General features: G+C 44.8%; 1 protein-coding gene across 14 annotated transcripts in view; it reads left to right on the top strand.

The window, feature by feature from the left end:
- Acap2 (ArfGAP with coiled-coil, ankyrin repeat and PH domains 2) overlaps positions 1-26,255 on the top strand; it is a 132,172-nt gene that overhangs the window by 89,594 nt on the left and 16,323 nt on the right. For 2 of the 14 annotated variants that reach the window (XM_051149724.1, XM_051149728.1), the window contains 8 exons: positions 4,510-4,718; positions 5,044-5,113; positions 6,182-6,273; positions 8,303-8,466; positions 8,844-8,948; positions 9,315-9,407; positions 11,839-12,026; positions 14,298-14,407. In XM_051149724.1, coding sequence (XP_051005681.1) covers positions 4,510-4,718; positions 5,044-5,113; positions 6,182-6,273; positions 8,303-8,466; positions 8,844-8,948; positions 9,315-9,407; positions 11,839-12,026; positions 14,298-14,407 — 1,031 coding nt within the window. Of the gene's footprint in view, positions 1-4,509; positions 4,719-5,043; positions 5,114-6,181; positions 6,274-8,302; positions 8,467-8,843; positions 8,949-9,314; positions 9,408-11,838; positions 12,027-14,297; positions 14,408-23,900; positions 24,110-24,433; positions 24,504-25,571; positions 25,664-26,255 lie in introns of all 14 variants that reach the window. The other 12 variants (XM_051149723.1, XM_051149725.1, XM_051149726.1 and 9 more) reach the window with 10 other exon arrangements.

Below are 26,255 nucleotides of genomic sequence, written 5' to 3'. Positions count from 1 at the left end.
TTGTCCAGTAGTTTGGCTAGGTATAGAAGTTTTGGGTCAGAAACAGTTATTCTTAAGAAGAGCACTATGGCCAGGCAGTGGTCCATGCCCTGATGCCAGCTCTCGGGAGACAGAGGCAGACAGATGTTTGTGAGATTAAGGCCAGCCTGGTCTACAGGGAGAGATAAAGACAACCCTGTCTCGGGGAGGGTGGGGTGTTATGTTGTTTCTTCTGCTCTTTTGTTTTTCAGTTTCAGGGTTCTCTTCTTATTACTGATCTTTCCTATTTCTTTTCTCCAGTTCTCTCTCACTCTCTCTGGAATTTCTGAACTGACATTATTTTGTTTTCTTGAACATTGGTAACCTGTTAAAATCTACTTAATTTTCAAGAATTCCTTTTTGTTCATTGTTTATTGACTCTGTTATTTTGTCATGACATAGTATTGTAATTATTAACCTTCATGTCTTGAAAAAATAATTCTCGTTCACTAAGTCCCATCCCGAAACAGTTAACTCGTGTTGAGAACCAGGCTTAGTTTTTTAAATTTTGTATTTTAAAATAATCTTTTTTTTTTTTTCTTCTTCTTATTCTTTAGAAATTCTGGGGCTGGAGAGATGGCTCAGAGGTTAAAAACACTGTCTGTTCTTCCAAAGGTCCTGAATTTGGTTCCCAGCATGGTAGCTCACAACCATCCATAATGAGATCTGGTGCCCTCTTCTGGTGTGTAGGCACACATGTGGGCAGAATACTATACAACTAATAAATAAATATATCTTAAAAAGAAAAAAAATTCTGAGCCAGGCGGTGGTGGTGCACACCTTTAATCCCAGTGCTTAAGAGGCAGCGGCAGGCAGATCGCTGTGAGTTCAAGGCCAGCCTGCTCTACAAAAGTGTGGCCAGGATAGCCAAGGCTACACGGAGAAACCCTATCTCAGAAACAAAAAACAAAAAACAAAAAATCTAAAAAGCTTAAAAGACCAAAAAGAAAAAAATAAAAACAAACAAACAAACAAACAAACAAAAAGAAAGAAATTCTGTACATTTTTACAATGTGTATTGATCATATTTACTCACCATTACTTTTCCCTCCAGTTCTCCATAGTGTCCCCTACCTCATCTTTCTCTTGTCTTTTTATTTTTATTTTTTGTTTTTCATAATTCTCTGAGTTCATTTAGTGCTGTCCATATATGTATGGGAGTGTGGGTAACCAGCTCCTGAGGTGTGAGCAGCATGCCATGAGCTACGTCTCCAAAGGAGAGTGATTCTTCTTCCTTCAGCGGCCATCATCTGTCCATAGGTCCTCGGGTGGGTGGGGTCTCATGGTCTCATCCATCATCCATGAGAGGACTTGATTGGCTTGACCTGTACACGTCTTCTGCAAGCAGCCACAGTTGTCATGAGTTGGCGCGTTCAACCACCATGCCACATCCAAATATGAGCATCTCACAGCGCTCCTCCCTGTCCGCCAGCTCTTGTATTATTTCTGCCCTTTCTTCTTCCCTGAGCCTTGGATGATGGGAGGTTGAAATTGATGAACTATCCACAGTTGAGCACCCAACTGTTGTTTATATTCAGCACTTTGATCAGTTACAAGTCGCTGCATTAACCACTATTCACTTATCTGACCAAGTTGAGAATAAAACAAAATAGTAGTAGAAGCGCAAACATTTAGAGTACAGTTTAACAGTATGCCCATCTAGCAGAGCAGTAAGGGTAGGTTTCCCCTATGGCCTATGACCGCCTCCCCCGCCCCCGTCAGAGGCATATAGTACATGAAATGCCTTCTGTGAAGCAGGCTGCAGATTCATACAGAAAGCAGTTGGTTGACCCATAACCATCATGCCATTATTGTACCAGTGGGTGCATCTTTCTAGCAGGTTTGCGTTGTTAGCATGCAGGCTATTGATGTCTCTTCTGCTCAGCAGCTTCTGGCACTATGTCTGGCAGCCAGCAGGGAGAGAGTTTCCTGGTCAGTTTGAGGTTGAGCTGTGTCCCACATCCAAAGTGTGTGGTGTCTTCTCCAGTAGGGTTGTACCCTCTAGATACTGTGGGTGAACCAGCACAGTGGCCACAGCCTGTGATATTCAGGGTGCCTTTCGGCCTCCCTCAGGAAGGTATCCTGAGTCATCAATTAAAAGAAAAGACTTTCTTTAGGTGATTCTGTAAACAGCTAGATTAGGGATTATTTTATAAAAGGTTTTTCTTGGCTTTCTTGTAATACGCTAATGATTATAAGTTAAGACTACACACTAAACACATAGTTAAGATTTTGCTGACTATAGGATTCTCTTAAGTTCAGACTGTGTTGAGCAACAGCCACAGTCAGGATCTTTTTCCAAAAGCTCTGATCTCTTCCAGGGGCATAAGGAGCCAGCAGGGGAGCAGTAGCCGCTGGTCAGCCTGTGCGCATTCACTTCATCTCCTGCCTTTGAGCTCTCAGCGGATGCCCAGCTAGAGACTCTCATTTACTCCTTTAGAGAGAAAGTTTCCATTCATCGTTATTTGTGTGTAGAGATAGTCCCTTACTGGCCTGGCCTTGGGGAGGGAACCCTGGGATATAACTGCTTCCTGACCAGTCATGTGTTTATTAGCTCTCAGCCTCTCTTTATTGGGAACAAAAGCATTAGCATATCAAAAAATTGGCAATGAACCAATATGATATCTGTCTTAAATACTGACACCCTTTCTATAGGTGATAATTCTGTTTGTTAACTTTACATTCTAAACATTTTCTGATAAACCAGATATATTTTTTATCTATTTTTTAATTTAAAAAGATTTATTTATTTATTATTTGTACAATATTCTGCTTGTGTGTGTGCCCGCAGGCCAGAAGAGGGCACTAGGTGTCATTATAGATGGTTGTGAGCCACCATGTGGTTGCTGGGAGTTGAACTCAGGACCTTTGGAAGAAAGACAGTGCTCTTAATATCTGAGCCATCTCTCCAGCCCCCTTATTTTTTTATTTTTAATAATGTATTGTGTCTTTCTTTTTAAATTAATTATTCATTTTACATCCTGGTCATAGCCCCCTCTCCTTCTCTCCCTTATCCCACCTTCCCTCACTGTTTCCCCCCTCCCCTATTCCCCAGAGAAGGGGAAGCTCCCCTCACCTCAGCTCATCGCATTTCATCAGCACTGAGGGCATCCCCTTCCCCTGTGGCCCAGAGAGGCAGTCCCACCAGGATAAAGCCACAAAAAAGCAGGCAGCAGAGTCCGTGTCAGAGCCAGCCCCCACTTCCCTCACTAGGGCACCCACATGATGACTGAGATGCCCATAGGCTACATTTATGTAGGGGGCCCAGGTCCAGTTCATGGACCCTGGCTGGAGCCCCACTCTCCACACCCCTCCTCCCCGACCCTGGTTGGTTGGCTTGGCTGGTCCTCCCCTCTGAGTCCTCCGTCCTTCCCTCCACTCTTACCCGAGACTCCTTGGGCTCCACTCTGTGAGTCTCTGGCATGTGCTTCCATCAGATGCTGGGTGGAGCCGCTCAGGGGGCAGCCAGGCTAGGCTCCTATCTGCAAGCACAACAGAGTGTCTTCAATAATGCCAGGGATTGGCTGTCTCTCATGGGTGGGTCTCAGGTTGAGCCAGGCACCGCTTGGGAATTTCTTCAGTCTCTGCTCCATCCCCATCCCTGCACATCTTGTAGATAGGGCAAGTCCTGGGTTGAAATTTCCTTGGGTGGGTTGGTGTTCCCCTCTGACCAGATATATTTTTAAATTTTTTGAAATCTCAACTGTCCATACAATTTCTGTATACAGTACAAATAACTTCTTCCCCTTGAAGTCCTTGAGAGTCCGTTGTCAGCAGGCTGCCTCACTTCCAGTGCCTGCTTTACTAAACACTCTCGCCTCACCTAGAATGAGATCTTTTAAGTAACTGCAGTACAGACATCAAGATGGAAACAGCCCGTGTTATATTATGACCATTTGACCCCCAAATGCATTCGTGTTTAAAACTGTCCCTGTAATATTCTTTACAGCAAAAAGATACTAGCCGTCGTGTCTCCCCAGTCAGGGGCAGGTAGTACCCCAGGCTTAGTCTGACCTTTTGACCTTGAAAGTTTTAGAAATTATAGTCTCAGTTATTTAGCTGGGCAAGAGCTTTGTGTGTAAATACTTTGAAATTGTAAATATCTGTTTCTTGCCCAGTTGAATTTTAATTCATGACAAATTTTTAGCTGTGTTCCCATCTGCTTTTCTCTTATTCAATATCCATTATTGTCGTTGTCTGGTTTTGTGTCTGAAGCTGACTCACGTTTGTCACATGCAGGCATCCTTCTGACCCTGTGTAGGACCTGGTGGCCTGATCAAGGTTGTGCTCTTTGCTGGGTACCGGTCTGAGTCTCCTCAGGCACCTGGAATTCTGAGCCCTACGATTGTCCTGTTTGCGCAGCCCTTCCTACTGCTGTGTTGTTTTCAGGAAAGACAAACAAGAATCAAATGCTATTTCCAATGCTTCTGTGCTGACACACTGGCTTGTACAAAAAGCAGTAAATTACCAAATACTTACTTATTCTTTTAGAAATTGGATAAGAAATCATCTCCATCAACGGGAAGCCTAGATTCCGGAAATGAATCAAAAGAGAAGTTACTGAAAGGAGAAAGTGCACTGCAGCGTGTCCAGTGTATCCCTGGCAACAGCAGCTGTTGTGACTGTGGCCTGGCAGACCCACGGTGGGCCAGCATCAACCTGGGCATCACCTTGTGTATCGAGTGCTCTGGGATTCATCGGTGGGTGTGCCTACCCAGAGCGAGTGGGAGAGCTCCTTTGGGTTAAATACATGTTGCAAATTATTGTGGGTTTTTGCTTGTTTTATTTGTGGGTCTTTTCCCCAGTTTCCTGATTTAGTTACCAGTTTATATTTGTACATTTTATCAAGGGGATACTTTCAGTTTGTAGATTTTTTTTTAAGACTTTGGCTTATCATTAATAAGCAGAGAATCCATCCATATTTATTTTGTGGGAGCCATTTATGTGTATATGTGTGTATAAATATGCAAATAGTGACTTGATAGTTTTATATTAAGAATAATGTGAACTCTTCTCCCCGTGTAGGAGTCTTGGAGTTCACTTTTCGAAAGTTCGATCTTTAACTTTAGACACTTGGGAGCCTGAGCTTCTGAAGGTGAGAGAAATATTTGCGTGAAAGCACTCCACAGCTGATGGCAGGTCTCATCCAGCAGGGATGCTGCCATAGTGGGGAACTGAGAGGTAGATGGGCCAGGCGAAAGAAAGTCTAACGTTTGGCCGTGTTTGACATGGAGTGACAGAGCTCAAATATAGGGCTACTCCATAAGTGACTTTAGTGAGCTGTATGTTGGATGAATTTTAATATTTCTATGAAGTGGGAATGAGGGGCATTTTAAAAAATAGGTCTTATTTTAATTTACTGTCCTTGAATTGGCCAGTACTTGCTATAGCTAACTGTATGTGATGCTTTTTGTCAAACCTCCAGGACCAACCATGGACACGGGCACAGTCAGTAGTCTGATATAGAGATAGACGTGTGATAAATATGGCTTTCGTTTAGATGTTTATTGTTTTTGTTGTTGTTGTTATTATTATTTAGGTTTTTGACAAAGGGTTTCTCTCTGTAGCCCTGACTGTCCTGGACTTAGTTTGTAGACCAGGCTGGCCGCGAACTCACAGAGATCCACCTGCATCTGCTTCCCCGAGTGCTGGGATTACAGGCGTGTGCTACTGCACCTGGCCTTTATTATTTTTGATCACGTGTATGTGTTTGAGCCTGTGTGTGGATGTGTACACTAAGTGCAGGTGCCTGCACAGGTCAGAGGTGTCAGGCCCCTTGTGAGCTGATGTGAGTGCTGAGAATTGAGCTTCGGTCCTCTGCAAGAGCAATACAAGCCCTTTAACCACTGAGCTGTCTGTCCAGTCCTGATTTTTAAATACAGCTAGATATGTAATATATCTGGATGGATGGATGGATGGATGGATGGATGCTCTCTGTTAGGTACCTGTTATAGGAGTGATAAAATTCTGATAAAGAATGGCAAATGGGTAATAATCTCAGCCTTTGGCTCATTTTACCTTTAAAATTTCTTTGTGGAATGAGCAATAGCTTTCTGTAAAGACGAATGAGTGAATCATACCCACTTAAAGAACTTTTAAAGCTTAGCTTATTTTTTTAGGACTTTTAATTCTTAGCTTGCATTTTTGTTTTCCTGCCAAATAGCTTATGTGTGAATTGGGGAATGATGTTATAAATCGTGTTTATGAAGCTAAACTGGAAAAAATGGGAATAAAGAAACCACAGCCAGGACAAAGGTATGATGACTTAATGTGTTACTTTCCTCCCTGATCACAAATGCAGCTGTGACTTTATTGTACCACAGCTGACATAAGACCATGTGATGGGTGTTTAGAAGTCATTGCTACAGGGCCAGGTGTGATGGTGCACGCCTTTAATCCCAGCACTCAGGTGGCAGAGGCAGGTGGATCGATGTGAGTTCAAGGCCAGCCTAGTCTACAAAGTTAGTACAGTACAGCCAAGGCTACACAGAGAAACCCTGTCTCGAAAAACAAACAAACAAACAAACAAAAACACAAAACAAACAGAACCAAAACAAAACAAAAAAGAAGTCATCGCTACTACTTCTGTTTAAATGTGACCATGCCTGTCTTCTGTGTGCTCCTTAGATCTGTACATCTGACTGTAGTGTTCTCATTAGACCACCTAACTGGGCAGCCCATCATTTGTAGTCTTCAGGTGACCGGGAATCATTAGGGGAAAAGTCTCTGCATAGGGATGTAGAAGCTCTTTGCCATTAAAGTGGTCCAGCGTTCTGTTAGTGGCTGGCGTTAGTTTGGTTCCTTCGCACTTATGTTAATTCAAGAGTTGCGGTGCTGATTTATTCTCCCAGTGCTGGGGAGGCAGGGAGTCCCTTGGGCTTGGTGGCCAGCTAATCTCAATGGGTTAGTAAATTCCAGGCTCAGTGAAAGACCAAGTCTCAAAAAATAAGGTAGAGCGTGATTAAAGAAGACATCATGTTGACCTTTGGGCTCCACATGCCTGTATGTACACTAGCACACACACATGTGCATACACAAGCATGTGCACATAACACACACACACATACACACACATACACACACATACACACACACACAAGAGATCTGTTCACTAATGTCTCAGAGGTCAAGTGTTTGCACTGCCTGATTTAGTTCAGCCAGTGTTAGTCACACAATTGATGGGTGGAGCCGTGAGACTTCCCAAAGACAGAAAGGCAGCTTAACTGAATTTAGACCCCCCAGTTCTGCACACAAAAGTCTGCCGCAGAAAGCTGCTAGAATCAGGTCCTTGTGGTTGACACGAGGTCCAGTTAGTAGGATTCTTTATTTTTAGCATTAGAATTGCATTTGCCATAATCTGATGCTAAGATCTGAACTAAGCCAATGTGATTTAAATCACTTTTAATATTTGCTATATGAGAGAGTTATTAGGCCCTGGGCTTTTCTATTTTAGCCAGATACCTAAGCATTTTAAAATAAAATAAGAAACATTACGGAACACTCATATATGTTTTGTTGTTTTTTGGTTGTTTTCAAGACAGAGTTTCTCTGTGTAGCCCTGGCTGTCCTGGAACTCACTCTTTAGACCAGGCTGGTCTTGAACTCAGAGATTTACCTACCTCTGCCTCCTGAGTGCTGGGATTATGGGCGTGTGCTACTACCACCCAGCAGGAACAGACATATTTTATGGTTATATAATAAGAAAAGAAAATATCATTTTCCCCACTATAAATCTGGAACAATGTATGTTATTGTAGTTATTGTATGGAAAATTATGATCACCAGTAGTGATTGTTCAGGATATGGCAGTATCTCTGTAAAAATGTAATTAATGTTAATTTCTGTATATATATTTTTAGTTTTCCTGGTAGTATTTCTTATAAACCACAAGGGAGTATTTATACAAATACATACAGACAGAAATTAGGAGAATCTGAAGGTACTGTGTGACTATTAATTTTAAGTGGGTTATTAGTAATCCATCTGACTATGAAATTAGCTTGTTATTTAGAAGGAAAGCATGCTGGATAGTGCTATACAGTAACTGTTACGGATTCACTTAAGAAAGTTTTTAGAAGAGGGTGTCAGCTTCCCTGGAGTTATAGGTGGCTGTGATGTGGGGTCCTCTGGAGAGCCGCAGGCCCTCTGAGCTGCCTTCTCTCTAGCACTCCCAGCCCCACCTTTTGCTTCTAACTACATTAGATTCCGTGTCTAGTGGCACGCATTCAGGGTTAGCCATGCTAAGGGGCTCACTAGAACATCACGGCATCTTCCTGTCTCCCAGGCAGGAGAAAGAGGCATATATCAGAGCCAAGTATGTGGAGAGGAAATTTGTGGATAAATACTCTACGTCGTCCTCCCCTTCCGAGCAGGAGAAAAGCAACAGCTCCAAAAGCTGCGAGGAGGCGAGGCTGAGCCACCACGCCAGACTGTCTGTCCACACCTCAGGTATTTTACCTCAGATGTTTTCCTTTTTCCTCTCACATGTATGGCCACTGTAGGGTTTGTTTTTGTTTTTGTTTTTAAATGCTAAAAGCCTGTTTCCTTCTACACATTCTGAGGGAAATTTGGATTTCTGTGTCTTTAAGACTGTTAACCTGAGATGGTCCCATGGTTCGCACTCTTAGGTACAGTCTGTACTCTGCGGAGTGCAACTGCTCACCGGCAGGGGGAGATGGGATTCTGAGTGGATTGTGCCGACCGCCCCGGGGACCTGGTTAGCCTCCAGCCTCCTTCCCGCTCTCCCTACACTCGCCCAGTAACGGTTCTTCCTGCCCCCTCTTCTTACGGCCTGCTTTGTGCTTTGCTAACTTGCATGTCCCCAGTGGCTGCTGTAAATAGCGACGAGGCCAGGCGGGAGTCTCTGTTCTGTCCTGATGAGCTAGACTCACTCTTCTCCTACTTTGATACTTCTTCAAAACTGCGTAGTAGTAAGTACACTCTTGTGGAGCATCCCACGTCTGTGCCAGCGGTCATTGTGCGGTGTGGCCATCTCTCTAGCTGTTGCCCATTGTCTCGGGGTTACACATCACCACAGCCACTTCTCCCAGCACTTGTGGGGTAATGAGGTGTGTTAGAGCTCTGAAAGGAAGTTTATCTTCAGGCTTTGTGATTGATTCATGTTCCAATTAGCCGTGTTACGAAAGGATTACGATTGCAGTGCGTTTGTGGCGCCGGTGCTGGCTAAGTTCATGTTCCCGTGCACCAGCTCGTGTTGTAACTCGTTGGTTGTGGGAGTCGGCTTTCCAACCGCCGTGAACTTACTCACTAGCCTTTTTCCCTTCTCCTCAACACAGTCAAAAGTAACGATAGTGGCATCCAGCAAGGCTCTGATGATGGCCGAGAATCTTTGCCTTCCACGGTGTCAGCCAATAGCTTGTACGAGCCTGGTGAGTTTTGATGAAGTCCGTGTTGATTGTTATAGTTTGTTGAAAAATGTATATGTCCAATGTCGGCTCTTTCATGGGCGTGCTTGTGTGTGTGTGCTCACATGTGTGTGCTCACAGGACAGCTAGAGGTTGATGTCTGCTGTCTTTCCCAGTGTCTCTCCACCTTCCTATTGGGGAGGGGAGGGAGTATTATTGATGGCTTGGACCATGATGTGTGTGCATGTGTCATGTGCCCGTGGGAGCACTGGGGTTTCTGTTACCCTAGTTCTGTGCCTCTGGACCGGCCTCTCCTGTCCCATTACAATTGCCGTCCCTAACACCATTCTGCTTTCTGAGAGCAGAAGATAGCTTTTTATGTACATTTTAAATTTCTTTTGTTCAGTTTACTTGTTCTAAAATAACTGTACCATTATACTTATTAATTGCTCATTTCTTTTGTATTTTTATTGTCTTTTTCCAAACTTTTACTAGAAGGTTTACATTTACTTAGTGAGGATTACTGAAATGTTAATGGAATCAGTGGCAACATTAGAATGGGACTCAGGGGAAGTGGCTGGATGTGTAGAAATACCAGGAAGCCCCGCTTGCTGCAGCAGTACTGACCGTAAGAGGAAATGCACTGGGCATTGCATTGCACAGTTGTTCCTAACAGGGCATAGCACGGATTAAGACTTTCTCAAATACCTAGCACTGTACTGATGAGATGCCTCAGCGGGCAAAGACACCCACACCAGCTCTTCCCATCCACGTTCAAGCCAGAGACCCAACTCCCAAAAGTTGTCTAATGACCTCCAGCCTCACACCCACTCACGCCCAAAATAAAAATTTTGAATGTAACAAAATTTCTCATATATATTCAGTTTCAGATCTAATCAATCGTGACTTTAGATTTCAAGTAGAGTATAGATAACATTTACTTTTACTTAATTATAGAGCAATTTTTTTGCTGAGAGTTTTTTTCCCCCTGTCCCAGACCACTCTTGGATTTTCTGGCATCTTCCTTCTCACTTTCATGTAGATACTCCTACACGAACAGTTAGCAGCTAAGATCTGCATAAAGCAGAGAACACGGGGTGTTTGCCTCTCTGAGTGGGGGTTGTCTCACTTAATATATTTTCTAATGCCATCTGTTTTTTTGTTTTGATTTTTTTATTTTTGAGACAAGGTTTCTCTGTATAGCCTTGCCTCTTGGCTGTCCTGGAACTTACTCTGTAGACCAGGCTGGCCTCGAACTCACAGAGATCCACCTGCCTCTGCTACCTGAGTGCTGAGATTAAAGGCATGCATCACCGCCCGGCTTCTGTCCCTTTTTCTATCTTTGTCTTTGGGACAGGATCTCTCATTGAACCTGGAGCTCAGCAATTTCCAGTGAGCTCAAAGGATCTGTCTGCTTCTACCTTGCAGCCCTGACATCACAAGGGTCAGCCTCTGCACTGGCCTCTTACCTGTGTCCTGGCGACCCAGACTCAGGTCCTTATGTTTGTCTGGCTGTCTCTCCACTGCTCTAAATGCTAATTCCTGCCCATTTCTCACCTAGGTGGTTAACTTGGTTAGATGGCTCTAAGGGGAGAGCAATATTGTTTAAGGAGAAAGCTGTTGTTTCTCTTCAGTTTTGGAGTCCTTTCCCTAGTCAGCCATCCATCCAAACCTTATGGTGTGTGCTAAGAGTTTTAATCCACATTCATCATGTCCACTTAGTTGCTGTCTTCTGCTGTGACTGTTTTTGGACCAGTGTCTCCCTCTTTGGGTTTTTCTTCTCATTGCTAATTCCTTTATGCTTCCTCCCATGATTTCAGTGTGTTTAGTCTTGGGGAAGTCTCTCTGGGGAATAAACATTTGAATCAACTGATAGTTAGTGTAAACTGTGATGGGAGCACATCATCCTGGAAACCAAGTAAGGTTTGACCTGCTAGTGCATTATTAAGGAGCCCAGGTTTTTTGTTGGAATACAGCCAATTTTAACAGTAACCAACATGGGTACTGGCAGACCGCAGAAGCCTAGGATACCAGCTGATGTCATCCCATGAGAAGGCTAAATGCTTGGGGGATGATTAGTCTCTAAGAGATAATGACAAGTGTATGAGAATCTCTCCTACGCTCACTGGGATCGATGAGTGGTTTCTTACGTCACAATGTTTATACTGTGAGTTTAAGAGTTCAGTTTAATATATATACTACATATATATTTATATATTATATATATAATAAAGGTATCCCAGCCACTCACCAGCCCTAAGTTACCTTTCCTAACCATTTCCGGATTTACAGCTTGTTAGCCTTGAGTCCCTCTTCACTCTGCTCCCCCACTGTTACTGTCATTCGCCGCCAACAGTACTCTTTCTTCCTGCAAACCCTTTCTGTACTTGTTAAGCAATTTGCCTCCTGTGCTAAGAGCACATTCTTACTGATGTGTTTGTGCTTTGCTTTCCAGAAGGAGAAAGGCCAGAATCTTCTGTGTTTCTTGACGCTAAACAACTTAATCCGGGACTTCAGCTTTATAGGGCTTCATATGAAAAAAACCTTCCCAAAATGGCTGAGGCTTTGGCTCATGGTGCCGATGTGAACTGGGCTAATTCAGACGAAAACCAAGCAACACCACTCATTCAGGCTGTACTAGGGGTATGACTTGATGATTCGGGCTGTACTAGGGGTGTGACTTGACGATTCGGGCTGTACTAGGGGTGTGACTTGACGATTCGGGCTGTACTAGGGGTGTGATTTGACGATTCGGGCTGTACTAGGGGTGTGACTTGACGATTCGGGCTGTACTAGGGGTGTGATTTGACGATTCGGGCTGTACTAGGGGTGTGATTTGACGATTCGGGCTGTACTAGGGGTGTGACTTGACGATTCGGGCTGTACTAGGGGTGTGATTTGACGATTCGGGCTGTACTAGGGCTGTGATTTGACGATTCGGGCTGTACTAGGGGTGTGACTTGACGATTCGGGCTGTACTAGGGGTGTGACTTGACGATTCGGGCTGTACTAGGGGTGTGACTTGACGATTCGGGCTGTACTAGGGGTGTGACTTGATGATTCGGGCTGTACTAGGGGTGTGACTTGACGATTCGGGCTGTACTAGGGGTGTGACTTGACGATTCGGGCTGTACTAGGGGTGTGATTTGACGATTCGGGCTGTACTAGGGGTGTGATTTGATGATTCGGGCTGTACTATGGGTGTGACTTGATGATTCAAAAGCGGCTGTAACTAGGGGGTGTGGACTTGACGATTCGGGGCTGTACTAGGGGTGTGACTTGACGATTCGGGCCTGTACTAGGGGTGTGACTTGACGATTCGGGCTGGTACTAGGGGTGTGGACTTGACGATTCGGGCTGTACTATGGGTGTGACCTTGACGATTCGGGCTGTACTAGGGGTGTGACTTGACGATTCGGGGCTGTACTAGGGTGTGACTTGACGATTCGGGCTGTACTAGGGGTGTGACTTGACGATTCGGGCTGTACCTAGGGGTTGTGACTTGACGATTCCGGGCTTGTACTAGGGGGTGGTGACTTGACGATTCGGGCTGTACTAGGGGTGTGACTTGACCGATTCGGCGGTCGTACTAGGCTAGGGGTGTGACTTGATAGTTCGGGCTGTACTAGTAGGGGGTGTGGACTTGACGATTCGGTCGGGCTGTATATGGGTGTGACTTGACGATTCGGGCTGTATAGGGGGGTGTGACTTGAACGATTCGGGCTGTACTAGGGGTGTTACTTGACGATTCGGGCTGTACTAGGGGTGTGATTTGACGATTCGGGCTGTACTAGGGGTGTGACTTGATGATTCGGGCTGTACTAGGGGGTGTGACTTGACGATTCGGGCTGTACTAGGGGTGTGACTTGACGATTCGGGCTGTACTTGGGGTGTGACCTTGACGATTCGGGCTGTACTAGGGGTGTGACTTGACGATTCGGGCTGTACTAGGGGTGTGACTTGACGATTCGGGCTGTACTAGGGGTGTGACTTGACGATTCGGGCTGTACTAGGGGTGTGACTTGACGATTCGGGCTGTACTAGGGGTTGACTTGATGATTCGGGCTGTACTAGGGGTGTGACTTGACGATTCGCGGGCTGTACTAGGGGTGGGACTTGACGATTCGGGCTGTACTAGGGTGTGACTTGACGATTCGGGCTGTACTAGGGGTGGTGATTTTGACGATTCGGGCTGTACTAGGGGTGTGACTTGACGATTCGTCGGGCTGTACTAGGGGTTGTGCTTGACGATTCGGGGCTTGTTTAGGGAGTGTGACTTGCGATTCGGGCTGTACTAGGGGTGTGACTTGACGATTCGGGCTGTACTAGGGGTGTGACTTGACGATTCGGGCTGTACTAGGGGTGGTGACTTGATGATTCGGGCTGTACTAGGGGTGTGATTTGATGCATTTGGGCTGTACTAGGGGTGTGACTTGACGATTCGGGCTGTACTAGGGGTGTGACTTGATGATTCGGGCTGTACTAGGGGTGTGACTTGACGATTCGGGCTGTACTAGGGGTGTGACTTGATGATTCGGGCTGTACTAGGGGTGTGACTTGATGCATCCAGGTTGTATTAAGGGTGTGACTTCATGCATTCAGGCTGTATTAGGGGTGTGACTTCATGCATTTGGGCTATATATAAAATACCATAAAATTTAAACAAATCATTATTATTGTTACTAGTCTAAGATGGGATAGAAAGTAACAAATGCTCTCAGTGATGTCTGATTTTTGGGAGGGGCAGCTAGAAGAGAATTCTGAAAATACAAGAGGACTAGTGTGCTTTGCTGGCCTTCAGACTGTTATTAGTAGTTCTTAGGAGAATCAAATGTAACTTATTTCTCTGCTGCATGCATATGGATGTGTTCTTTCTCATTTGCATTTATCCATTGTCATCTTCTCTTCCTTAAGGGCTCTTTGGTGACGTGCGAGTTCCTCTTACAGAATGGTGCTAATGTGAACCAAAGAGATGTCCAAGGGCGGGGACCACTGCACCATGCCACAGTCTTAGGACACACAGGGTAGGTCACAGTGCTTATATATGTAAGTAGCTTTTATCTTGAAAAACTACTCTGAAATAATGTTTTTATCATTTTCTCAGGTTAAGGTTATTATATAGTATTTGTAAAAGTACATTCTTGTGTCACAGTGGAATCTGAACGTTAAAGATTCTCACTCACAAGAAAAACTATGGTCAGTGTTCTTGTTTGCTTTCTGTTGTTGTGTTAAACAACAAACCCCAAAGCCGTGTGGGCGAGGAAAGGGTTTATACCTCCATGCCACAGTTGGTCACGGAGGGAAATTCGGGAAGGGACTCAGGCAGGAGACTGGAGGCAGGAGCTGAAGCAGAGGCCGCAGAGCAGTGCTGCTTATGTCTGTGTGTGGATATGTACACGAGTGTGCAATGTCTGAGGAGGCCAAAGGTGTCAGGTCCCCTAGAGCTGGAGTTATAGATGGATGTAAGCTGCCCGGTGATGTGGGTGCTGGGAATCGAACTCAGGGCCTGTGCCAAGAGCAGCATGTGCTCTTAATTGATAAGCTGTATATCTTCAGCCCCCAACTTGCTTCCTCATGCAGTCCAGGCCTACCTGCCTATAGATAGTGTCCTTCGCAGTGGCCTGGGCCCTTCCACATCAGTCAGCAATCAAGGTGGTTCCCCACAGACTTGCCCACAGGCCATTTCATACTTGCTATAGCTAACTGTATGTGATGCTTTTTGTCAAACTCCAGGACCAACCATGGACACGGGCACAGTCAGTAGTCTGATATAGAGATAGACGTGTGATAAATATGGCTTTCGTTTAGATGTTTATTTGTTGTTGTTGTTGTTGTTTATATTATTGAGGTTTTTGACAAAGGGTTTCTCTCTCTGTAGCCCTGACTGTCCTGGACTTAGTTTGTAGACCAGGCTGGCCCGCGAACTCACAGAGACCACCTGCATCTGCTTCCCCGAGTGATGGATACAGGCGTGTGCTACTGCACCTGGCCTTTATTATTTTGTGATCACGTGTATGTGTTTGAGCCTGTGTGTGGATGTGTACACTAAGTGCAGGTGCCTGCACAGGTTCAGAGGTGTCAGGCCCCTTGTGAGCTGATGTGATGTGCTGAGAATTGAGCTTCGGTCCTCTGCAAGAGCAATACAAGCCCTTTAACCACTGAGCTGTCTGTCCAGTCCTGATTTTAAATCAGCAGATATGTAATATATCTGGATGGATGGATGGATGGATGGATGGATGCTCTCTGTTAGGTACCTGTTATAGGAGTGAAAAATTCTGATAAAGAATGGCAAATGGGTAATAATCTCAGCCTTTGGCTCATTTACCTTTAAAATTTCTTTTTTGTGGAATGAGCAATAGCTTTCTGTAAGAACGAATGAGTGAACATACCACACTTAAAGAACTTTTAAAGCTTAGCTTATTTTTTTTTAGGACTTTTAATTCTTGGCTTGCATTTTTGTTTTCCTGCCAAATAGCTTATGTGTGGAATTGGGGATGATGTTATAAACGTGTTTTATGAAGCTAAACTGGAAAAAATGGGAATAAGAAACCACAGCCAGGACAAAGGTATGATGACTTAATGTGTTACTTTCTCCCTGACACAAATGCAGCTGTGACTTATTGTACCACAGCTGACTAAGACCAGTGGATGGGTGTTTAGAAGTCATGGCTACAGGGCCAGGTGTGGATGGTGCACGCCTTTAACCCAGCACTCAGGTGGCAGAGGCAGGTGGATCGATGTGAGTTCAAGGCCAGCCTAGTCACAAAGTTAGTACAGTACAGCCAAGGCTACACAGAGAAACCCTGTCTCGAAAAACAAACAAACAAAAAAACAAAAACCCAAAACAAACAGAACCAAAACAAAACAAAAAAGAAGTCATCGCTACTACTTCTTTGTTAAATGTGACCATGCCTGTCTTCTGTGTGCTCCTTAGATCTGTACATCTGACTGTAGTGTTCTCATTAGACCACCTAACTGGGCAGCCCATCATTTGTAGTCTTCAGGTGACCGGGAATCATTAGGGGAAAGTCTCTGCATAGGGATGTAGAAGCTCTTTGCCATTAAAGTGGTCCAGCGTTCTGTTAGTGGCTGGCGTTAGTTTGGTTCTTCGCACTTATGTTAATTCAAGAGTTGCGGTGCTGATTTATTCTCCCAGTGCTGGGGAGGCAGGAGTCCCTTGGGCTTGGTGGCCAGCTAATCTCAATGGGTTAGTAAATTCCAGGCTCAGTGAAAGACAAGTCTCAAAATAATGTAGAGCGTAGTAAAGAAGACATCATGTTGACCTTTGGGCTCCACATGCCTGTTGTACACTAGCACACCCACATGTGCATACACAAGCATGTGCACATAACACACACACACAACACACACATCACACACATACACACACACACAAGAGATCTGTTCACTAATGTCTCAGAGGTCAAGTGTTTGCACTGCCTGATTTAGTTCAGCATGTTTAGTCACACAATTGATGGGTGGAGCCGTGAGACTTCCCAAAGACAGAAAGGCAGCTTAACTGAATTTAGACCCCCCAGTTCTGCACACAAAAGTCTGCCGCAGAAAGTGCTAGAATCAGGTCCTTGTGGTTGACACGAGGTCCAGTTAGTAGGATTCTTTATTTTTAGCATTAGAAGTTGCATTTGCCATATCTGATGCTAAGATCTGAACAAGCCATGTGATTTAAATCACTTTAATATTTGCTATATGAAGAGAGTTATTAGGCCCTGGGCTTTCTATTTTAGCCAGAATCCTAAGCATTTTAAAATAAAATAAGAAACATTACGGAACACTCATATATGTTTTGTTGTTTTTTGGTTGTTTTCAAGACAGAGTTTCTCTGTGTAGCCCTGGCTGTCCTGGAACTCACTCTTTAGACCAGGCTGGTCTTGACCCAGAGATTTACCTACCTCTGCCTCCTGAGTGCTGGGATTATGGGCGTGTGCTACACCACCCAGCAGGAACAGACATATTTATGGTTATATAATAAGAAAAGAAAATATCATTTTCCCACTATAAATCTGGAACAATGTATGTTATTGTAGTTATTGTATGGAAAATTGGATCACCAGTAGTGATTGTTCAGGATATGGCAGTATCTCTGTAAAAATGTAATAATGTTAATTTCTGTATATATATTTTTAGTTTTCCTGGTAGTATTTCTTATAAACCACAAGGGAGTATTATACAAATACATACAACAGAAATTAGGAGAACTGAAGGTACTGTGTGACTATTAATTTTAAGTGGGTTATTAGTAATCCATCTGACTATGAAATTAGCTGTTATTTAGAAGGAAAGCATGCTGGATAGTGCTATACAGTAACTGTTACGGATTCACTTAAGAAAGTTTTTAGAAGAGGGTGTCAGCTCCCTGGAGTATAGGTGGCTGTGATGTGGGGTCCTCTGGAGAGCCGCAGGCCCTCTGAGCTGCCTTCTCTCTAGCACTCCCAGCCCCACCTTTTGCTTCTAACTACATTAGATTCCGTGTCTAGTGGCACGCACTCAGGGTTAGCCATCGAAGGCTCACTAGAACATCACGGCATCTTCCTGTCTCCCAGGCAGGAAGAAGAGGATATATCAGAGCCAAGTATTGGAGAGGAAATTTGTGGATAAATACTCCAGTCGTCCTCCCCTTCCGAGCAGAGAAAAGCAACAGCTCCAAAAGCTGCGAGGAGGCGAGGCTGAGCCACCACGCCAGACTGTCTTGTCCACACTCAGGTATTTTACCTCAGATGTTTCCTTTTTCCTCCCACATGTATGGCCACTGTAGGGTTTGTTTTTTTGTTTTTTGTTTTTAAATGCTAAAAGCCTGTTTCCTTCTACACATCTGAGGGAAATTTGGATTTCTGTGTCTTTAAGACTGTTAACCTGAGATGGTCCATGGTTCGCACTCTTAGGTACAAGTCTGTACTTCTGCGGAGTGCAACTGCTCACCGGCAGGGGGAGATGGGATTCTGAGTGGATTGTGCCGACCGCCCCGGGGACCTGGTTAGCCTCCAGCCGCCTCCTCCCGCCTCTCCCTACACTCGCCCAGTAACGGTTCTTCCTGCCCCCTCTCTTACGGCCTGCTTGTGCTTTGCTAACTTGCATGTCCCAGTGGCTGTGTAAATAGCGACGAGGCCAGGCGGGAGTCTCTGTTTCGTCCTGATGAGCTAGACTCACTCTTCTCCTACTTTGATACTCTTCAAAACCTGCGTAGTAGTAAGTACACTCTTGTGGAGCACCCACGCTGTGCCAGCGTCATTGTGCGGTGTGGCCATCTCTCTAGCTGTTGCCCATTGTCTCGGGGTTACACATCACCACAGCCACTTCTCCAGCACTTGTGGGGTAATGAGTGTGTTTAGAGCTCTGAAAGGAAGTTTATCTTCAGGCTTGTGATTGATTCATGTCCAATTAGCCGTGTTACGAAAGGATTACGATTGCAGTGCGTTTGTGGCGCCGGTGCTGGCTAAGTTCATGTTCCCTCGTGCACCAGCTCGTGTTGTAACTCTTGGTTGTGGGAGTCGGCTTTCCAACCGCCGTGAACTTACTCACTAGCCTTTTTCCTTCTCCTCAACACAGTCAAAAGTAACGATAGTGGCATCCAGCAAGGCTCTGATGATGGCCGAGAATCTTTGCCTTCCCGGTGTCACCAATAGCTTGTACGAGCCTGGTGAGTTTTGATGAAGTCCGTGTGATTGTTATAGTTTGTTGAAAAATGTATATGTCCAATGTCGGCTCTTTCATGGGCGTGCTTGTGTGTGTGTGCTCACATGTGTGTGCTCACAGGACAGCTAGAGGTTGATGTCTGCTGTCTTTCCAGTGTCTCTCCACCTTCCTATTGGGGAGGGGAGGGAGTATTATTGAGGGCTTGGACCATGATGGTGTGCATGTGTCATTTGCCCGTGGGAGCACTGGGGTTTCTGTTACCCAGTTCGTGTGCCTCTGGACCGGCCTCTCCTGTCCCATTACAATTGCCGTCCCTAACACCATTCTGCTTTCTGAGCAGGAAGATAGCTTTTTATGTACATTTTAAATTTCTTTTGTTTCAGTTTACTTGTTCTATAACTGTACCATTATAACTTATTAATTGCTCATTTCTTTGTATTTTTATTGCTTTTTCCAAACTTTTACTAGAAGGTTTACATTTACTTAGTGAGGATTACTGAAAGTGTAATGGAATCAGTGGCAACATTAGAATGGGACTCAGGGGAAGTGGCTGGATGTGTGAAATACCAGGAAGCCCCGCTTGCTGCAGCAGTACTGACCGTAAGAGGAAATGCACTGGGCATTGCATTGCACAGTTGTTCCTAACAGGGCATAGCACGATTAAGACTTTCTCAAATACCTAGCACGTACTGAGAGATGCCTCAGCGGGCAAAGAAACCCACACCAGCTCTTCCCATCCACGTTCAAGCCAGAGACCCAACTCCCAAAAGTGTCTAAGGACCTCCAGCCTCACACCACTCACGCCCAAATAAAAATTTTGAATGTAACAAAATTTCTCATATATATTCAGTTTCAGATCTAATCAATCGTGACTTTAGATTTCAAGTAGAGTATAGATAACATTACTTTTACTTAATTATAGAGCAATTTTTTTGCTGAGAGTTTTTTTCCCCCCTGTCCCAGACCACTCTTGGATTTCTGGCATCTTCTCTTCTCTCACTTTCATGTAGATACTCCTACACGAACAGTTAGCAGCTAAGATCTGCATAAAGCAGAGAACACGGGGTGTTGGCCTCTCTGAGTGGGGGTTGTCTCACTTAATATATTTTCTAATGCCATCTGTTTTTTTGTTGATTTTTTTATTTTGAGACAAGGTTTCTCTGTATAGCCTTGCTCTGCTGTCCTGGAACTACTCTGAAGACAAGGCTGGCCTCGAACTCACAGAGACCACCTGCTCTGCTACCTGAGTGCTGAGATTAAAGGCATGCATCACCGCCCGGCTTCTGTCCCTTTTTCTATCTTTGTCTTTGGGACAGGATCTCTCATTGAACCTGGAGCTCAGCAATTCCAGTGAGCTCAAAGTGCTGTCTGCTCTACCTGCAGCCCTGACATCACACAGGGTCAGCCTCTGCACTGGCCCTTTACCGGTGGCCTGGCGACCCAGACTCAGGTCCTTATGTTTGTCTGGCTTCTCGTCCCTCTCCACGCTAAATGCAATTCCTGCCCATTTCTCACCTAGGTGGTTAACTTGGTTAGATGGCTCTAAGGGGAGAGCAATATGTTTAAAGAGAAAGCTGTTGTTTCCTTTCAGTTTTGGAGTCCTTTCCCTAGTCAGCCATCCATCCAAACCTTATGGTGTGTGCTAAGAGTTTTAATCCACATTCATCATGTCCACTTAGTTGCTGTCTTCTGCTGTGACTGTTTTTTGGACCAGTGTCTCCCTCTTTGGGTTTTCTTCTCATTGCTAATCCTTTATGCTTCCTCCATGATTTCAGTGTGTTTAGTCTTGGGGAAGTCTCTCTGGGGAATAAACATTTGAATCAACTGAGTTAGTGTAAACTGTGATGGGAGCACATCATCCGGGAAACCAAGTAAGGTTTGACCTGCTAGTGCATTATTAGGAGCCCAGGTTTTTTGTTGGAATACAGCCAATTTAACAGTAACCAACATGGGTACTGGCAAGACCGAAGAAGCCTAGGATCCAGCTGATGTCACCCATGAGAAGGTAAATGCTTGGGGGATGATTAGTCCTAAGAGATAATGACAAGTGTATGAGAATCTCTCCTACGCTCACTGGGATCGATGAGTGGTTTTCTTAGGTCACAATGTTTATACTGTGAGTTTAAGAGTTCAGTTTAATATATAACTACTATATATTTATATATATATATATTAATAAAGGTATCCCAGCCACTCACCACCCTAAGTTACCTTTCCTAACCATTTCCGGATTTACAGCTTGGTTAGCCTTGAGTCCTCTTCACTCGCTCCCCCACTGTTACTGTCATTCGCCGCCAACAGTATCTTTTCTTCCTGCAAACCTTTTCTGTACTTGTTAAGCAATTTGCCTCCTGTGCTAAGAGCACATTCTTACTGATGTGTTTGTGCTTTGCTTTCCAGAAGGAGAAAGGCCAGAATCTTCTGTGTTTCTTGACGCTAAACAACTTAATCCGGGACTTCAGCTTTATAGGGCTTCATATGAAAAAAACTTCCAAAATGGCTGAGGCTTTTGGCTCATGGTGCCGATGTGAACTGGGCTAATTCAGACGAAAACCAAGCAACACCACTCATTCAGGCTGTACTAGGGGTATGACTTGATGAGTTCGGGCTGTACTAGGGGTGTGACTTGACGATTCGGGGCTGTACTAGGGGTGTGACTTGACGATTCGGGCTGTACTATGGGTGTGGATGTGACGATTCGGGCTGTACTAGGGGTGTATTGACGATTCGGGCTGTACGAGGGGTGTGATTTGACGATTCGGGCTGTACTAGGGGTGTGGATTTTGACGATTCGGGCTGTTACTAGGGTGTGACTTTGACGATTCGGGCTGTACTAGGGGTGTGATTTGACGATTCGGGCTGTACTAGGAGGGCTGGGGATTTGACGATTCGGCTGTACTAGGGGTGTGACTTGCGATTCGGCTGAACTAGGGGTGTGACGGACGATTCGGGCTGTACTAGGGGTGTGACTTGACGATTCGGGCTGTACTAGGGGTGTGCTTGATGATTCGTGCTGTACTAGGGTGTGACTTGACGATTGCGGTCCGGCGCTGTAACTAGGGGTGTTGACTTGACGATCGGGCTGTACTAGGGGTGTAATTTGACGATTCGGGCTGTACTTAGGGTGTGACTTGATGATTCGGGCTGTACGATGGGTGTGACTTGATCGATGCGGCGTGTAACTAGGGGGTTTGACTTGACACGATTCGGGCTGTACTAGGGGTGTGACTGACGATTCGGGCTGGATACGGAAGAAAGACAGTGCTCTTAATACTGAGCCATCTCTCCAGCCCCCTTATTTTTTTATTTTTAATAATGTATTGTGTCTTTCTTTTTAAATTAATTATTCATTTTACATCCTGGTCATAGCCCCCTCTCCTTCTCTCCCTTATCCCACCTTCCCTCACTGTTTCCCCCCTCCCCTATTCCCCAGAGAAGGGGAAGCTCCCCTCACCTCAGCTCATCGCATTTCATCAGCACTGAGGGCATCCCCTTCCCCTGTGGCCCAGAGAGGCAGTCCCACCAGGATAAAGCCACAAAAAAGCAGGCAGCAGAGTCCGTGTCAGAGCCAGCCCCCACTTCCCTCACTAGGGCACCCACATGATGACTGAGATGCCCATAGGCTACATTTATGTAGGGGGCCCAGGTCCAGTTCATGGACCCTGGCTGGAGCCCCACTCTCCACACCCCTCCTCCCCGACCCTGGTTGGTTGGCTTGGCTGGTCCTCCCCTCTGAGTCCTCCGTCCTTCCCTCCACTCTTACCCGAGACTCCTTGGGCTCCACTCTGTGAGTCTCTGGCATGTGCTTCCATCAGATGCTGGGTGGAGCCGCTCAGGGGGCAGCCAGGCTAGGCTCCTATCTGCAAGCACAACAGAGTGTCTTCAATAATGCCAGGATTGGCTGTCTCTCATGGGTGGGTCTCAGGTTGAGCCAGGCACCGCTTGGGAATTTCTTCAGTCTCTGCTCCATCCCCATCCCTGCACATCTTGTAGATAGGGCAAGTCCTGGGTTGAAATTTCCTTGGGTGGGTTGGTGTTCCCCTCTGACCAGATATATTTTTAAATTTTTTGAAATCTCAACTGTCCATACAATTTCTGTATACAGTACAAATAACTTCTTCCCCTTGAAGTCCTTGAGAGTCCGTTGTCAGCAGGCTGCCTCACTTCCAGTGCCTGCTTTACTAAACACTCTCGCCTCACCTAGAATGAGATCTTTTAAGTAACTGCAGTACAGACATCAAGATGGAAACAGCCCGTGTTATATTATGACCATTTGACCCCCAAATGCATTCGTGTTTAAAACTGTCCCTGTAATATTCTTTACAGCAAAAAGATACTAGCCGTCGTGTCTCCCCAGTCAGGGCAGGTAGTCCCCAGGCTTAGTCTGACCTTTTGACCTTGAAAGTTTTAGAAATTATAGTCTCAGTTATTTAGCTGGGCAAGAGCTTTGTGTGTAAATACTTTGAAATTGTAAATATCTGTTTCTTGCCCAGTTGAATTTTAATTCATGACAAATTTTTAGCTGTGTTCCCATCTGCTTTTCTCTTATTCAATATCCATTATTGTCGTTGTCTGGTTTTGTGTCTGAAGCTGACTCACGTTTGTCACATGCAGGCATCCTTCTGACCCTGTGTAGGACCTGGTGGCCTGATCAAGGTTGTGCTCTTTGCTGGGTACCGGTCTGAGTCTCCTCAGGCACCTGGAATTCTGAGCCCTACGATTGTCCTGTTTGCGCAGCCCTTCCTACTGCTGTGTTGTTTTCAGGAAAGACAAACAAGAATCAAATGCTATTTCCAATGCTTCTGTGCTGACACACTGGCTTGTACAAAAAGCAGTAAATTACCAAATACTTACTTATTCTTTTAGAAATTGGATAAGAAATCATCTCCATCAACGGGAAGCCTAGATTCCGGAAATGAATCAAAAGAGAAGTTACTGAAAGGAGAAAGTGCACTGCAGCGTGTCCAGTGTATCCCTGGCAACAGCAGCTGTTGTGACTGTGGCCTGGCAGACCCACGGTGGGCCAGCATCAACCTGGGCATCACCTTGTGTATCGAGTGCTCTGGGATTCATCGGTGGGTGTGCCTACCCAGAGCGAGTGGGAGAGCTCCTTTGGGTTAAATACATGTTGCAAATTTTGTGGGTTTTTGCTTGTTTTATTTGTGGGTCTTTTCCCCAGTTTCCTGATTTAGTTACCAGTTTATATTTGTACATTTTATCAAGGGGATACTTTCAGTTTGTAGATTTTTTTTTAAGACTTTGGCTTATCATTAATAAGCAGAGAATCCATCCATATTTATTTTGTGGGAGCCATTTATGTGTATATGTGTGTATAAATATGCAAATAGTGACTTGATAGTTTTATATTAAGAATAATGTGAACTCTTCTCCCCGTGTAGGAGTCTTGGAGTTCACTTTTCGAAAGTTCGATCTTTAACTTTAGACACTTGGGAGCCTGAGCTTCTGAAGGTGAGAGAAATATTTGCGTGAAAGCACTCCACAGCTGATGGCAGGTCTCATCCAGCAGGGATGCTGCCATAGTGGGGAACTGAGAGGTAGATGGGCCAGGCGAAAGAAAGTCTAACGTTTGGCCGTGTTTGACATGGAGTGACAGAGCTCAAATATAGGGCTACTCCATAAGTGACTTTAGTGAGCTGTATGTTGGATGAATTTTAATATTTCTATGAAGTGGGAATGAGGGGCATTTTAAAAAATAGGTCTTATTTTAATTTACTGTCCTTGAATTGGCCAGTACTTGCTATAGCTAACTGTATGTGATGCTTTTTGTCAAACCTCCAGGACCAACCATGGACACGGGCACAGTCAGTAGTCTGATATAGAGATAGACGTGTGATAAATATGGCTTTCGTTTAGATGTTTATTGTTTTTGTTGTTGTTGTTATTATTATTTAGGTTTTTGACAAAGGGTTTCTCTCTGTAGCCCTGACTGTCCTGGACTTAGTTTGTAGACCAGGCTGGCCGCGAACTCACAGAGATCCACCTGCATCTGCTTCCCCGAGTGCTGGGATTACAGGCGTGTGCTACTGCACCTGGCCTTTATTATTTTTGATCACGTGTATGTGTTTGAGCCTGTGTGTGGATGTGTACACTAAGTGCAGGTGCCTGCACAGGTCAGAGGTGTCAGGCCCCTTGTGAGCTGATGTGAGTGCTGAGAATTGAGCTTCGGTCCTCTGCAAGAGCAATACAAGCCCTTTAACCACTGAGCTGTCTGTCCAGTCCTGATTTTTAAATACAGCTAGATATGTAATATATCTGGATGGATGGATGGATGGATGGATGGATGCTCTCTGTTAGGTACCTGTTATAGGAGTGATAAAATTCTGATAAAGAATGGCAAATGGGTAATAATCTCAGCCTTTGGCTCATTTTACCTTTAAAATTTCTTTGTGGAATGAGCAATAGCTTTCTGTAAAGACGAATGAGTGAATCATACCCACTTAAAGAACTTTTAAAGCTTAGCTTATTTTTTTAGGACTTTTAATTCTTAGCTTGCATTTTTGTTTTCCTGCCAAATAGCTTATGTGTGAATTGGGGAATGATGTTATAAATCGTGTTTATGAAGCTAAACTGGAAAAAATGGGAATAAAGAAACCACAGCCAGGACAAAGGTATGATGACTTAATGTGTTACTTTCCTCCCTGATCACAAATGCAGCTGTGACTTTATTGTACCACAGCTGACATAAGACCATGTGATGGGTGTTTAGAAGTCATTGCTACAGGGCCAGGTGTGATGGTGCACGCCTTTAATCCCAGCACTCAGGTGGCAGAGGCAGGTGGATCGATGTGAGTTCAAGGCCAGCCTAGTCTACAAAGTTAGTACAGTACAGCCAAGGCTACACAGAGAAACCCTGTCTCGAAAAACAAAAAACAAACAAACAAAAACACAAAACAAACAGAACCAAAACAAAACAAAAAAGAAGTCATCGCTACTACTTCTGTTTAAATGTGACCATGCCTGTCTTCTGTGTGCTCCTTAGATCTGTACATCTGACTGTAGTGTTCTCATTAGACCACCTAACTGGGCAGCCCATCATTTGTAGTCTTCAGGTGACCGGGAATCATTAGGGGAAAAGTCTCTGCATAGGGATGTAGAAGCTCTTTGCCATTAAAGTGGTCCAGCGTTCTGTTAGTGGCTGGCGTTAGTTTGGTTCCTTCGCACTTATGTTAATTCAAGAGTTGCGGTGCTGATTTATTCTCC

The sequence above is a fragment of the Acomys russatus genome, chromosome 8 (assembly GCF_903995435.1).
Source record: "Acomys russatus chromosome 8, mAcoRus1.1, whole genome shotgun sequence".
Classification (NCBI taxonomy): domain Eukaryota; kingdom Metazoa; phylum Chordata; class Mammalia; order Rodentia; family Muridae; genus Acomys; species Acomys russatus.
This window is presented reverse-complemented; position numbering and strand designations above follow the sequence as displayed.